We start from the raw sequence: 14,878 nt of genomic DNA on the forward strand, positions 1-14,878 counted from the left end.
TACATGCACCTGCACACATACACACACATACACCAACACACACCCATAGCTTGCTCACACCTTCACCAGCCAAACTATGCTGTTCAGTGTTTTGTTTTTCTACTTTTATTTTTGAGTTGTTCTTTATTATTTCCATTTGTCATTTACACACAATGAGATAAAATATTTTGTAGGATCAATGACCTCTGTATGACAAATCAGGGCTTGTAATCTCTTTGTTGTGAAGGTGTACTGTCAGACTTATCTTTGAATAAAATACTTTACAAAAAGATAATGTCTGATATTTTAGACATTTTATATATACACGTATTTCCAACTTCTGGTACTCTGGTTACTAAACACTAAGAAAATAAACATTAAGTAATGAAACTTAAATGTATACTTAACTTTCCTAAAACCAAATTTTATAAAATGATTATTTCAATGACGTGTTCATACTAAACAAACAAAGTTTGCCTTAACAACTAACTCTCCCTACAGCATGATATTTATACAACAGGCTTGGTACACACTGAGCTTAACCCTTTGGTTCCAGGAGTCATGATTTCCTGACATAGCATCCTAATACAAAATGCATTCGTATTGACGTTGAAAGCAACAAATCTTCTAGCACTAAGATGTTAATAAGCAACCAGTTAGCTATAAATACATTAACCTACAGAATTAAAAATAAATATCAGTTAAGAAAAAGTTTGAAGCCTGACTTCATGAAAATGAAGTACTCCATTATAGAGATTACACTGGATAGAAAAAAAACAGATTTTCATAGATCTTATAGCAAAAAAGTGTAACTTGCCATCCAAATAGTTATGCAGCCTACAGCAGTATGTAAAACATGAACAATGTAAAGATTAGACTACCCGAAATAAAGGAAATAATCCTAGCGCACTAATGCTCAACTATGATAGCAAATCAATAGAATTTGTACAGTTGTTGAAGAGCCATAAGTCTGACTCATGGCTGTAAATGTAACAAGAACAATAATGCGCAAGTTTTCATACCTAAGCTACATGACGCTAGATTCTTCAGTGGCTGTAGGAAAGGTACTTGTCTGAAAAGGTTCTAAAAGTCGAAGTGATTTTTATTTATTATACGTACTCTGGGAATGTATTGTCATGACATTTAAATAATTCCAGGCGTGTGGCCAGCTTGCTCCACGACAGGTCACCATAATCACAGCATCACTAGTGAAGATAACAAATTTTCAGGAACCAAAAATAACATTACAAAAATCTTATCCTTAGTATTACAATATGTTTTTAAGGATGTACAGATAAGACAGTAAAATATATCTCATAATACTTAGGCTAATATCTTCCGTTCGCATCACTATCCCTATTTAGTTATTCTGCTATATGTTGTTAATCAATGTACCTACTGATTGGATCCGTTCAATTGGTGCATTAGGGTAATGAATGGCATATATAAACATGTTTCAAATACATTTATTCAGATATCTATACATGAAAGTAAAATCACTACTACAACTCGAACTCAAGCTTGTCAGATGGCATGTTTTTCTCTGTTTTGCATAAGACATGCTAATGCTTATGCCATCTGCAGCCCTGAAACCCAGAAAAAATGTAAATAAAAAAATAGAGATAAGTAGATAGACATACGCATTCTGGGAACAGGCCATCTATAAAAATTTTACAGCTATGCAGTTATCATTCAGAACAATGTCAGATCCAAGTCTAAACTACGAGCACCTTTAAGAAATAATATTTGTGATCTAACCGGATGATGATAATATTTTTCCATTTAAGTAAATAAATAAATACATAAATACATAAACACATAAACATATAAAATGCAAAACATAAGAGTCATCTCCCTTTATCCAGCTTATATAACATGCTGTCACTTTCAAAAGGATTTTTTCATAAGAAGCAAGTAAGAACTGCTTTGGATCACTACCCAAATTCCTCTGGAATGATCCCAGAGGGTTCCCTAAAGGCATACTGTGTGTGAAGTACCATAAGAAATCCATGGCCCACTACCCCCAAACCCTACTTTTGCCAATGAGTGTGAGGGGAGGTTGAAAGTTTCTGCAGTAACCTTTCAACCTGCTGATTAGCTAATGTGTGCCACAGGCCACTACAATACTGCACATATTACTGAGTAATAAAGAAAACATACATAAAATACCATACTGAATGTTTCAAAAATAGACACAATACAATTTGTAACAAAATGGCTACAAAAATATAAAATTTGTTCCTCCTTCTTTCTCCTTATGTATGTGCTCCTTATTTACATCAAAATATGGAGTGCATGAGAGGCGCAATGGGAATTATTACCTAACGCCTCCATTTGAATGCAGATGTTACTTTAAAAGTTTTATTAGATCCATAATATAGTCCCAATCTGTTTCCAGTTGCCAGACTGGTCAGTTGCTCTGAAATTAGAAACACATTAATACTGAAGCTAATTTAATATTTTGGTGGGAGAAGTTTGTTCTCTCCTTTTACTTTAAGCATATGTTTCTTTGTATTTGTGTCCTCTAAACCCCACATTGTTAAGACCTGTATATATGTATCGGTGCCTATTGCTATGAAACTTTGGCATTAAGTTACCATTAAATCTGGCATAATAATATAGTAATGTTGTACAATTTTATGACCTGTACTACAATATTGGGCCTAACTGGCATCATAATGCTCAAGATGTAAATTTCCACTACATAATGAACAATGCAAAGCTCTGTATTAACAGTCAACAACAGAAATAAAAAAACTCCAATAACTTATTTTCAAACCTTTTTATACACTTTACAGTCAGAAAGAAAAAGAAAAATGGAATTATACTCAGGCCTTAATTTACATGACATTTGATACCTAAACTGAAGTTGGAGAACAAATTTCATTTTTCTTTCATTTAAAAAGTATCAAATAAAGTGCACACACTTAATAAGAGACATTGTGGGCATTCTGGGTGTCTAGAGCAAAATCTGGCATAAAAAAGCAGCAATCCTGGCTTTAGAGAGCTTTTGAAAAGAAAATATTTGCTATTTGTTTTCTTTATTTACTCCTCCCCTGTTTCACCACCACTGGTGAGAAGGAAGCACGAGGCATCTTTACCACTTAGGGTATGTCTACACTGCAGTTAAACACACATGGCTGCCCATGACAGCTGATTCAGTCTATGGGACTGTTTAATAGATGTTCAAGCTCAGGCTGGAGCCCGAACTTCTACACAGCAATTAAATAGTTCCATAGCCCAAGCCCCGTGAACTCAAGTCAATTGACACGGTCCAGCTGTGGGTGTTTAATTCTAATGTAGACATACCTTTCCTTTCCCTGAGAGATTGAAAAACACAGGGCATATCCTCCATGTTTGATCCATAGGGAATATGAGGACACAGAGCATCTCCTCCAATCTCTCCCCCTCTTTCAGAAGAATCTCTCCCTCTCTCAAAATAATCACCATCACTCTAGGTTTCAGGTCTGACTCCCTATGTGTTTCCCTTCTTTCATCACCGTCCATCCCTCCCGGCTGTTCCTTCCAACACTTTCCTCCTTAGACTTGAGATAAAGACCAGGTGGTGGGTGGAGCGTTGAGCTGCCAATCCTACCCTTAAGCACTCACTGAAGAAACATGGCTGGCAGGTCAGGCAGCTGCTGCCTGTCTGGCCACGTTTTTTCTCTCTGTCCTCAGCTTTCAGAACATCCGGTAGAGGAAAAAGCCAACACTGAGGAGAAGAGTGGGGAAGCTGAGACAGTCTCAGGACTCTTGCTTGCTTTCTATAGCAGACCCTCATGGCATGATGCCAACTGTATATATTTAATTCCCCTTAGACATCTGCCTGAGTCTTTGGCCTGGTTGTAAGCACTTATAGTTGGTTTAAAAAAGCCAGGGCAGTCCTCACTGAACTGAGACAGCTCGTAAGTATGCAAATTGCTGCAATTTAGAAAGCACATTGGAAAAAGGTGGAAGCGTAGAGCTGTGTGAACGAGTCCTTATGTTCCTTCATGAATGTGTCACAAAGAAAAGGGTGAAAATGTGGAATTACATTAAAAAGTGCACAAGTGAACATAATGTTTCTGGCAAAATTTCACATGAAAGAGAGAAAGAAAGAAAAGAAAACTCTTGTGTATGAGATACTCCCTTAGACACCCCAGAAGAGAAAAATGGCATGAAGACTAAAGCCAAAGAACACACCACACAAATTACATCTGAGACAAAAAGACACTTATTTAAAGAAAGTTAACTGAGGATGCAGAGCAGCCCCAAGTGGCTGTTTGGAATTCTGGCTCAGTGGAGAACCCCAACCAGAAAGGCACCACACAGAAATTCACTGGCCTACCAAAGAATATGTGACCTCCAAAAGGCCTAAAGATAGGGGCTGTGAGGGAAAAGATGGAAGGAATTATACTTTCTTTACACTCAGAGCCATGCACAATCATCTCTCACATATTGTTGTCTTTTGCTGTTCACAGGTGAAAATATGAATATTTGGTATGCTTGAAATGAGTGAGAATCTCTGGTGTTAGCAGTGTATAATTTCATATAGAACTCTGACTTACAACAACCTACGAATGAGGTAAAATTTACAACAACAACAAAACAACCAAAACTTCCTGGGATAACATGTTTTACCTTTTACAAATGGGACACATATTTTTATCAATAAAGTACTTGGAAAAATTACTCAACATGTGGTAAAGCAATTCACAAATGCTGAATGAAACACAGCATTCAAATATGAAACTCTAGAATATATTTTTTCTAAAAGCAGCAGGTGCAGCTCCTTTGCAATTCACGCAGTTGTGTTGGCAGCTTTGGGTTGTTCTGCATTTGTCCCTTGGTTGGAATGCTAGTGGATTGTCTACGGCTGCTTTGTTTTCTTAGACATCATTTTACTCCTAGTCTTGACACAGGAATTTTTACATCCATTTGTGAGTAAGAGCACACACAATCTCTCAAGATATCTATACAAACATTCTTTATATTGTAGCTATTGAACTCAGATTTGGTTTGCATAAATCTCTGTAGTAAGTGACCTTTTAAGTATCTACAAACTACAACATTTTCTTATTGTGCAGTGAGTTTTCTTTATGAATCAGAAATGAACTACTAGCACGCAAGCATATCTACTGTATTTGTGAAACTGTACATATGCAAGAGTACACTACAGACATACACATACATGTGCGAGCACAATGCACTTCCCTGTGAATAAGGCCCCAAAGATAAGCATATTTTACTAACCTGCAGTGGTCTCTGTTTATCACTGCCCTTAGGAGATTTCAGTCCACTTGTCTGTTGCTGTAAGAGCAGCTGTCTTGCTGCTTGGAGTGCCTAAAAGTAAAAAGACAATCCTGAAATAATTTTTGAACATTTCATAGAAAAAGGCTGGTTAGTCACTGTGAATATTAGGTAAGTACATTCAGAGAAAATATAGTCTCCTCCTATTTAATCTGTAATAATTAGACTTGAGTTTTTCTTAAAATATACAAGAAAAATCCTCAGAATGTACATACATAAGACTTCACTAGAATTTATGGATGTACATGAAATCCTGCAGGAAATAAAGTTAATTTGTTTAAAGTGCTTGAAGAGGAAAAATCATAAACTGCATCAATAGCCTCATTTCCACAAGGAACTTGTCTTTGAGTGTTCAACTAAAATGCCCACTCCCTTGTAAATTATCATTCAATTTGCATTTTCATATTACAATTTTGAAGCAAAAGCAGTAGACTTCAAGTGTTACCGGAAGCTGTAATTAAATTTGACAAATCAACATCAGATTATCTTGAAAGTGAATTAATAAGGATATTCATTGAAGATTAAAAACACTTTTTTGTACTTACAATTCAAGGGGAAACCTCTCCTTTGACAAAATAAAGTGCAGTTTTAATGCTAAATAAAACTGAGTGGTTTTCATTTGCATTCTTAGTAAAATCAGAGAACAAAGAAATTACCACTCCACCAATCAGATTAGTTTCTGTGGATGACATTATCCCAATCAAAATATAAGATGTTTTCATTTATTTTATGTTTTCATTCCAACTCAGCAAAATAAAGCTAAGCAATAGAAATGTATATAAACATTCCATTTACCAGAAGAGGGCTAGTTTAAATGAATTTTGTCTATAAAATTATTGTAAAAACAAGAGCTACAAAACAGTACTTACTAAAAGATTTTTTTTTAAAGGAAAAACAGTTTAAACTAATTGTAAAACATTTATAATGAAGCTACTTGAAGAACTATTTTTCTCCTCCCTCTTTAATGTCTGAGTTCAGTGAATAGCAGTTATGTTATTTAACAATGTATTAAACTACGTCATATTGCTGTTACTGGAACATACAGTATATATATCACAATACAATGCAATCTCATCGATATTATCCTAAAATCATCAAGATTCTCAGCTGATAAAGAAAGGTACAATTTTGATTAGACTCAAATGAGCTGGTTTTTAAGATAGTTTCTAGTATCCATGACAACAGTTGCTTTGACAAGATGTGCATATGGCATTACACTGCCAGCTGGTGTGAACAATGTTTGAACTACTGCATTGAGATGCTGAGCAAACAGAAAAAGTTGCCACGTCTTAACCCTCAGGGAAGGCAGTCATCCCCTGATCAATTATGAAAAGACAGAGAGAGGGCTGCTACAGTCTGGCTCCAAGCAAGTTTTCTGAGAAGGCAGGCAGACATAGGAAACCAAAGTAAACAAACTGAATGCACTAGCACCATCTCCTAACAACATTGATTTGTCTCCCCATAGAAGGATCTGGTACAAGTTTGCAGAACATACTTTTAACATTTGGAGACATTCCCACAACAATCTGCTTATTGTTTCATCAAATTCTCAAGTAATTACAGGTCAGCTTCAGCACTAGAAGGATTATTACATTCCCATACATTCCCCTGAACCTCGGTAATGAGAGAGAAAGAGAGAGAGACCCAGCTTCTGTTCTTTAAAAATAAGTACAATTCAATGTATTTCAGTGTGCACTTGGAGTATTTTGTCACCACAGAACGTGTGTTCTATTTGCTATTCTAAAGAGAACAATAATTTTCTTTGCAATCATGGTTCATGAATAGTTTCATAAAGGCCAAATCCTAGTCTTGTTGCAGTCAATGAAAAATATCCATTAACTTCACTGGGACCAGGATTTGGCCCCAAGGTCCTATTCTGAAACACTTGGCTGAGAAATGGTACTGCTCAGGCATCACATTCATTTTGATTTGTAGTGAGTTTTATGATCCTTCACAATCTTTGGAGCCATACCCGAGGGAGACTGGAATTAAAGAGAGGGAATCATTGCACTGTTGAATTGACAGGAGCTTGCATAGCTCACCAATCAGATGGTGTTGTTACAAGGACTAGTGAAGAGATCTGAAGATAAATAGAAGAGGGAAAGAGCCATGAATAATTAATTTCTTTTTATTTGTAGTGGTAGCAGAAAGTTCATTAAACTGATTTTATCTGGAAAAATTATAATACAGCATCTTGCTGGTATACAGACTAATCAATGCTAGAAAATAATAATATCCACGGGTTATTTTCACACTCTGCAAGTTGTTTCAGTGTTCCAATCTTCCTCAGAAACACCGACAACTAGCACCAATATAAAATGGAATCAAATCTCTGGCACAGCTCTAGATTTACTATACCAGAGAATTAGAGAACTGGAATCTGAAGCATCTCAGAATTTTGCCAGGCAATATTGCTCAAATCATGGGCAGCATACTAGCACAGCATCACTATAAGAAAGCATGAATCCCTACCACTACAAAATAAGTCACAGTCTATGAAAAAGAAATACACCACAACAGGATATGTTTGCATAAAAGGCTACACTACTTAAACTAGCTTGATTTATATGTGCAGGTAGAGACATCTTTAAAAGAGTAAAGGCTCATCTTTTAATACAGAATGTCTTACAAATGATGACTACCTGAATACTTCAATGAGCTTATTGTGGCAATTTAGATTACTGTAAACACAGGAGATAGAAGAAGAACAGAAAACAATTTCAAAAGATCAGAGATGATTTAAAACTCATAAGGAGAAATCACTGACAGTCTTTGTTCTTATATCTGTTATCACATGACACATTTTTCCTCAATGTAGTGGTTAACACTTTGGTATTGCTTCTCAGTAAACAATTTCTCAGAGACATATTGTTCATCTCAGATAATTATTATTGGCACTATTCAAAACTGTGAGAATTAGGGGACTATAAAACATTCAGTTCTATCAGTTCATTTACTGCTATTAAATCCTTGAAAAACAACTTGACAATTTAAAGTAAAATATTAATGTTGGAAGACACATCTACATTTCAGTCATGTATCAAATGAAGGCAAATTCCAGATAACATTAATAAAGTTTTGTGAACTAATTGCATGACAATATGTGATCTAAATACAATTCGGCTAAAACAAACTAACAGATGTTTACAAACTTTGGTGGTCAAAATTATGCAGAGTTTTGACTCGAATGCTAGCAAAAGACAGGTTTTTTGGGCAGTCAGAACAATATCCAGTTTCCAATAACATTTGTTTTGAATTAAGGAGGCATTTTTGCTTAATTAAATTATCTAATTTAGTAAAACTGTAGAAAAATAAAGGCGATGTAGATGAAAACACTAAAAATAACTAAAGATTCCGATTGAAGTCACAATTAGTTTAACAATGTGAATGAAAATCATTATAACGGTTTAAGCATTGGCAGCATGAGCAGGAAATTTGGGCATATGGGTTTCCAGAACTCTGCATCTTGCAGTAAAATATTTATTGGGAACACTATTTCTTAATATTTACTGTGCAGTTCCAACCTATCTGAAATGTAAGCAGAACAAAAATAAAATTTATTGTATATAATTCACTTTATTAAAGTTGATAATTTGATGTACATTTTTATATGTGTTAAAGATAATTGAAGGAGATATGAGTCATGTACTATTCCCTATATTTTTGTTATTTTAAGAATGCTTTCAAATTAATTTAATAAGATTTAACATTTTAACAAAGTTGAAAGTTGCTACCAAAGAAGGTAAACAGATTACTTTCCTGCTTTAAAAAGTAAATGTGTATTTTGTAGAAAACAGATGTCACTCATATCTTTTCTTTAAAAATAAGAATGTTTAACCTATAAGCCTGTTGCATTTGAGACGTTAAAATGAAAAATGACATCTACGCCCATTAATATCTTCAATGTATAAACAGCACAGCATGACACATTCTTGAGAGCTGAAGGCTACAAAATCTCTCTGAAACATAAATAACAAAGCACTCAGAAGCATATTTGATGTTGATATTCATCTCTGAGAAAAACACTGCTGCCTGGGCTTCTTATGAAAATAGATGCAGCCCAAATGGATCTCCTGTAATTGGTTTCAGATAGCGAGGTCAGAAGAAATATGATACAAGAAACTATTATGTGGAACAGTCGAAACAAGAATGTTTATACAGGCACTCCTCAGTTATACTGACAAACGGTGTATATTTTGCAGATAACCAGAACCAAAAAACTTGCCAGAAGACAGCCAGATTCTTTCACCTTTCCACCCCAAAATCCCTTTTTTATTTTGTTAAACGATTGACTGTTTTAACTTTGACCACTGAACATAAAATAAGCTTCCAAACAGTCTTTCAAGTTGTAAGTTTCATACAAGAGTTAACTCTCATCACTGGTAGCACCATGTATGCATGTACACATGCACATGCACTTAGTTGAGTTAAAGGCAAGAGGCCTCAACTTTATTAACTGGAGAGCAGCAAATTAACCAAGTGATTCTACAGCTACATTTAGTCCCAGCCATTAGATTAGTGGAACCTTTGGCCCTCCAGGGTATTACATTGTATCCCTCCTTTCCCCTAATGACTCAGCTTCACAAGCCCAGAATTGTATAGGCATCACTTTCCCTTAAAGAGATTTAGGCCTGCTTGTAGGGGAACCACACATCTGTGTATGATTCTTCCTAGTACTAATCCAATGATACTACTAAACCCCTTTTAACCTATGATTATGTTATCTGAAAAAGGTAATGGGGACAAAGCTCTCTAACAAACAGCCCACAGGTTACTAGCCACTCAGTAATGACACCTGACAAACATTCCAAACTAATCTCCATAAGTTAGCAAAACTATCATTCCAAGGCTCTTCAATTTAAGAAGATCTGAACCACCTCCAACTACAAACCACGCAGCCCAATGACCCTTTCTGGACACACCAAAGGAAAGCAAATCCAAACGTTACCAAGGGTCAGTCTAATCTGCCTTGGTGAAAAAAAATTCCTTCCTGACTCCAAACATGGTGATGAGGAAACCTTTTGGAAAGCATGCCAAAAGGGGACAAACAGCTGAGAGCCTATGCAGTCAAGAGCATCCCACAATTAACATCTGGGCAACAGTAAGAAGACGGATGCCACCAAGGTGTGGGAGGCTGAACAATTATTATATTGTTTGCTGGCAGTAGTGCTCATAACCTGCTAGTTGTTTCCTCAGGAAACTCAAGAGTCTAAGAAATCTAGATGACCAGTAGGGAGCTGAAAGAATTGACTGCTGCAGAATTAGTGAACATTGTTTAGGTGGGGATAGTAGTGAGAAAGGTAATGGTCAACCAGTCCTAAGTAATGGAAAGATTGACCTAATTAGTCTTACAAGAAAGATTTTCCTGCTAGCCCAAAGTCTTATAATTAATTTAGTGTGTGGGATAGTTTGGGTGGTGGTGCCTTAAGTTAATATATATATATAATACTTAACTTATTCATAAACATCAAGTTGTGCACAGCCCTAGCCAGTACAAACATATTTTTATAACTGTTACCTTCACCAACCCTCCCTCCCTTTTTTTTTTTAACAGTCAATATATTAACCTGTAAGTTTTGTGGGGCAAGAAAAATGTTTGCCTCAAGCACACTGATACCTTTATCCTAATTGTGGTCTTTGGTCATTCCTGCAATAAAAACAAAAATAGAAGCAGCAATTCTTTTTAATATAATGCCTATCTACCTGAGTTTCTATTTAGGCTGGATGTTATCCAGCATTAATTTCCAACAAAAGAGAAAAAGTAACAGTAATAAACTGGTGAATGCAACATGAAGTCTCATAATGGTGTTTAATAAAAGGAAATTAATCATCTAATTGTCATAAACCTATTTTCAAACAGCAATCTATCAGAGAGAAATTATGCATCTGTAGTTATTGACCTTTCATTTTACCATGACTGATGCATAATTAGATGAGTTTTGTGAAAAATACTAGTTAATTACAAGAAAAAAAAACAGTAATTGTTTGGAGTATTTTTGCATTTAATATCATATTTTTTCTGTGAAGGATACTAATAAATATTTTGCACCAAGAGATTCTTTTCTTAGAAGCTAGCATATTTCATTTTACAAAGACAAATTTAGTCTCCCTTTACTTATCCCAATTAAATAGGTACAAAATACAGCTTCAAAATTAATATCATTTTCCCACCCTGGCCCTGGCTGGCCCTGGAGTGGTAACAAAACCTCCACACAGTTGCTTGCACTAATTTCCTGTGCAATGAGCACAAGTTATCCCAGTAGACCTCATTTCATGATGGGGATCAGGGGTACACAGTAGAATATGCACATGTACTGAGATTGCATACCAAAGTGTTGTCTCCAAAGCTCTAAACACTCGCAGAATGTGAATGTTATGGGTTAGGAGGGATCTGAGAGCAGTGCAGCAAAGCTGTGCACCATCTGACTACCTTTTTTTCCTAGAGAGACAAGGTGGGTGAGGTAATATCTTTTAGTGGACCAATTTCTGTTGGTCTCTCTCATGAACAGAAATTGGTCCAATAAAAGATATGAGCTCTCCCACACAGTCTCGCTCCTGGGACCAACATGGCTACAACTACACTGAATTACTCTTTTCCTCACAGACATATGGTACTCCCTGAATCTGGCTTACACTGTGACCCTTGGTAAAGAGTGATCAGATAGGTAGTTTGCAGTATGTTATTATTGCCACTGTATATTATTTATTGACTAACTACATTAATAAAAAAGCCAGAGGGCAAATATTAGTTGTGCAAGACCACACGTATGCTCTCATTGCCATCCTTCTGCATGTGGCACTGCCATTGAAGTAAATGGGAGATTTAATTACAATTTAATAGAAGAATGTGGCCTGTATCTCCATACTGACTGAAAGAAGTAGTCAGATCACTATACCAGTATTCACATGAATTAACACACAAAATCTGCTAGTAGATATTGAAAATGTATTAAACAGGGCATGAAGGAGAAATGAAGAATGAACACTTCACTTATCCCATGTGTGACTTCAGAAGCAACAAAATATTTGTGGAATTATTCAATAGCTATGAAATATTATAGATGATCACCTATTTCTAATACATACACATACAATCTGTTAGGAAGTAGGTTCAAAAACCTCTTGCATCAGGTCTCAAAATCCATATTAGATATTAACTTGTTGACTGTTAAGGCTATTTGTAAGTAAAGCTGTGTGAAGCTAAATAGTTTTGATTCGGGAGGAAGGATGGTTAACAATTCATAGATAGGGAGGGGAGTCGATGCACATGGAAGCAGGTATGGTTCAGCCACTATACAGTGATCAGAGCCTAATTAAGTTTGATATTTTCAGAGTGGATGAGGGTGGAAGAAGAACAATACCATGATATCAAAGTAGTACTATGATGCTAGACCTCAAGAAGGGGGATTTTTAGTTACTAACAGCTGGAAGGGAAAAGTTAGTAAATTAAAATCCACAGAATCAGTATAGAGGCGGAATAAGAAATAGTGTTATATTAATAGGAAGTATTCATATTCAAGAACATCATTAAAAATGGAAACAAAAATAGAAGGGACAGGACAGAAATGAAGACTGATTGGTGTTGGTGGGTAATATTAAGAGAGAGAAAAGGAAATTTGAAGAACAAATGCTAAAAGGACAATTATACTGAAATGGGATTGCCTCAGCCATGAAGAGCACAGTCATGCATACCCATACCTTTACACTTATTTCTCAATTGTGTCCTGTATTCAGTTGGTGAAGGGATTTGCAAAACATGTCTAATGCAAAGTCCTCCACTCTGACAGGCTGAAGGCCATACTTAGGCCAAAAGGAAGAGACCTACATAGTGGAAAGCAATTAAAAAGTCATCTTATAGCAATTATGCAATTCAGAGCCCTCAGTCAATCACAATGTACAGAATTTCATAATTGCTGAAGAGTTATTAATTAATAAGGATTCTGCATATGAAGACAATAACTATTTGATTTACTACTGCCCTCAGAATTGCACATCCATAGATATTTAATACTGTTTAACTATAAAAGGAACTACTATTAGGGTATGTGATGGTGACGCCAGACTTTTTCAGGGGGAGAAGGTACATAGCCTTGTGCATAAAAAAAGTTCACAACAGCTTACAATGTATGGAAAATCTAAATGCATGTTCATTGCTAGCACAAAAGAAATTTTGTTTTGAAGTGACAAAGATTTTATACCACTAAGAGAGAAACTTTTAATAAAAATACAATTTCAGCTCTTGATGCTGCAAATATTTACACACATACAGTACTTAACTTTCAGAACATGTGTAGTTCCTTTGAAGTCAATGGGACTAGTCATGTGAATTACAGGAGAACCTCAGAGTTACAAACACCTTGGGAATGTTTGTAACTCTGAACAAAACTTTATGGCTGCTCTTTCAAAAGTTTACAATTGAACATTGACTTAATACAGCTTTGAAACTTTACTATGCAGAAGAAATATGCTGCTTCCCCCCCCACACACACACACCTTTTTTTTTAGTAGTTTACATTTAACACAATACTGTACAGTATTTGCTTTATTTAGTGCATACTTCCGGTTCCAAATGAGGTGTATGGTTGACTGGTCAGTTCGTAACTCTGGTGTTCGTAACTGAGTGAGGTTCTACTGTAAGTTATATATCTGCTTAAATGATCAAAGGATCAAGTACTTAATTTTTTCTCTTTCTTCCCCACCTGAATTAGAGGGTGACCAGATGTCCCGATTTTATAGGGACAGTCCCGATTTTTGAGTCTTTTTCTTATATAGGCTCCTATTACCCCCCACCCGGTGTCCCGATTTTTCACATTTGCTGTCTGGTCACCGTCCTTCATCCTCTTCTTCTTCTTTTTTTGTGTGTGGCCTATTGCAGTTTTGTAAAATTCAAATGAGACATCCTACCAGTGACGGCATTTTTTAAAAAAGCATTTATTAGTGGCTGAGGATCTTAGTCTGTACACTCAACATGAGGAATTTGTCTATCTGTCTGCCTGTAATGCAATAACTGTTGAAAAACCACAATCTGATCAATTCCAAAATTACAGGAAATATTCCAGAAATCAATGGGCAGAACCCTATTGATTTTAGTGAAAATAAGAAAACCAGAAAAAGCCTGATTTCCACTCTGGCCAGAACCCAACTCATTTTTGTGAACATGGGAAAAACAGAAAAGACTGATTTCTACTAAAATCACCATTTGGTCACTCAGGATATAGGGATAAAATGGTTAGGGTTAAGAGTGGCCCCCTGACCACTCAAATGAGCAATTCCCACCCCCCAGGCTGGGTCCATCACCCCCCAACTCCAGCCAAGCCCATCCAGACAGGCCCTTTGCCCCCCAACTCTGTCCAGGCCACTCACCCCCACCCCAGCATTGTGGTCAGAAGGCTATTGGTATTGCTGAAAATTGGAAAATCAGAAAAGCCTGATTTTTACAGAAGTCAGGCTTTTCCAGTTTTCCAATTTTCACCAAAACCAATAGGATTCTGATTGGAGAGAGTGTGTGTGTAGGGGGGCTTGGCTATCATGCAGGCTCAGGCCTAGGTGGGTGTACAGCTTTGTGTACATAAGCAACAAAATATGGGGCCCTCTAGTATAGTTTATTCTA

At 36.1% G+C, this 14,878-nt stretch overlaps 1 protein-coding gene across 21 annotated transcripts in view; it reads right to left on the reverse strand.

The window, feature by feature from the left end:
- Positions 1–14,878, reverse strand: part of FOXP2 (forkhead box P2) — a 242,446-nt gene that overhangs the window by 139,932 nt on the left and 87,636 nt on the right. For 19 of the 21 annotated variants that reach the window (XM_065407858.1, XM_065407851.1, XM_065407843.1 and 16 more), the window contains one exon: positions 5,212–5,301. The exons of the other annotated variants lie outside the window; for them this stretch is intronic. In XM_065407858.1, coding sequence (XP_065263930.1) covers positions 5,212–5,301 — 90 coding nt within the window. The remainder of the gene's footprint in view (positions 1–5,211; positions 5,302–14,878) is intronic. 21 annotated transcript variants of the gene reach the window in all.

Source organism: Emys orbicularis, chromosome 1 (genome assembly GCF_028017835.1).
Source record: "Emys orbicularis isolate rEmyOrb1 chromosome 1, rEmyOrb1.hap1, whole genome shotgun sequence".
In the NCBI taxonomy this organism is placed as follows: Eukaryota; Metazoa; Chordata; order Testudines; family Emydidae; genus Emys; species Emys orbicularis.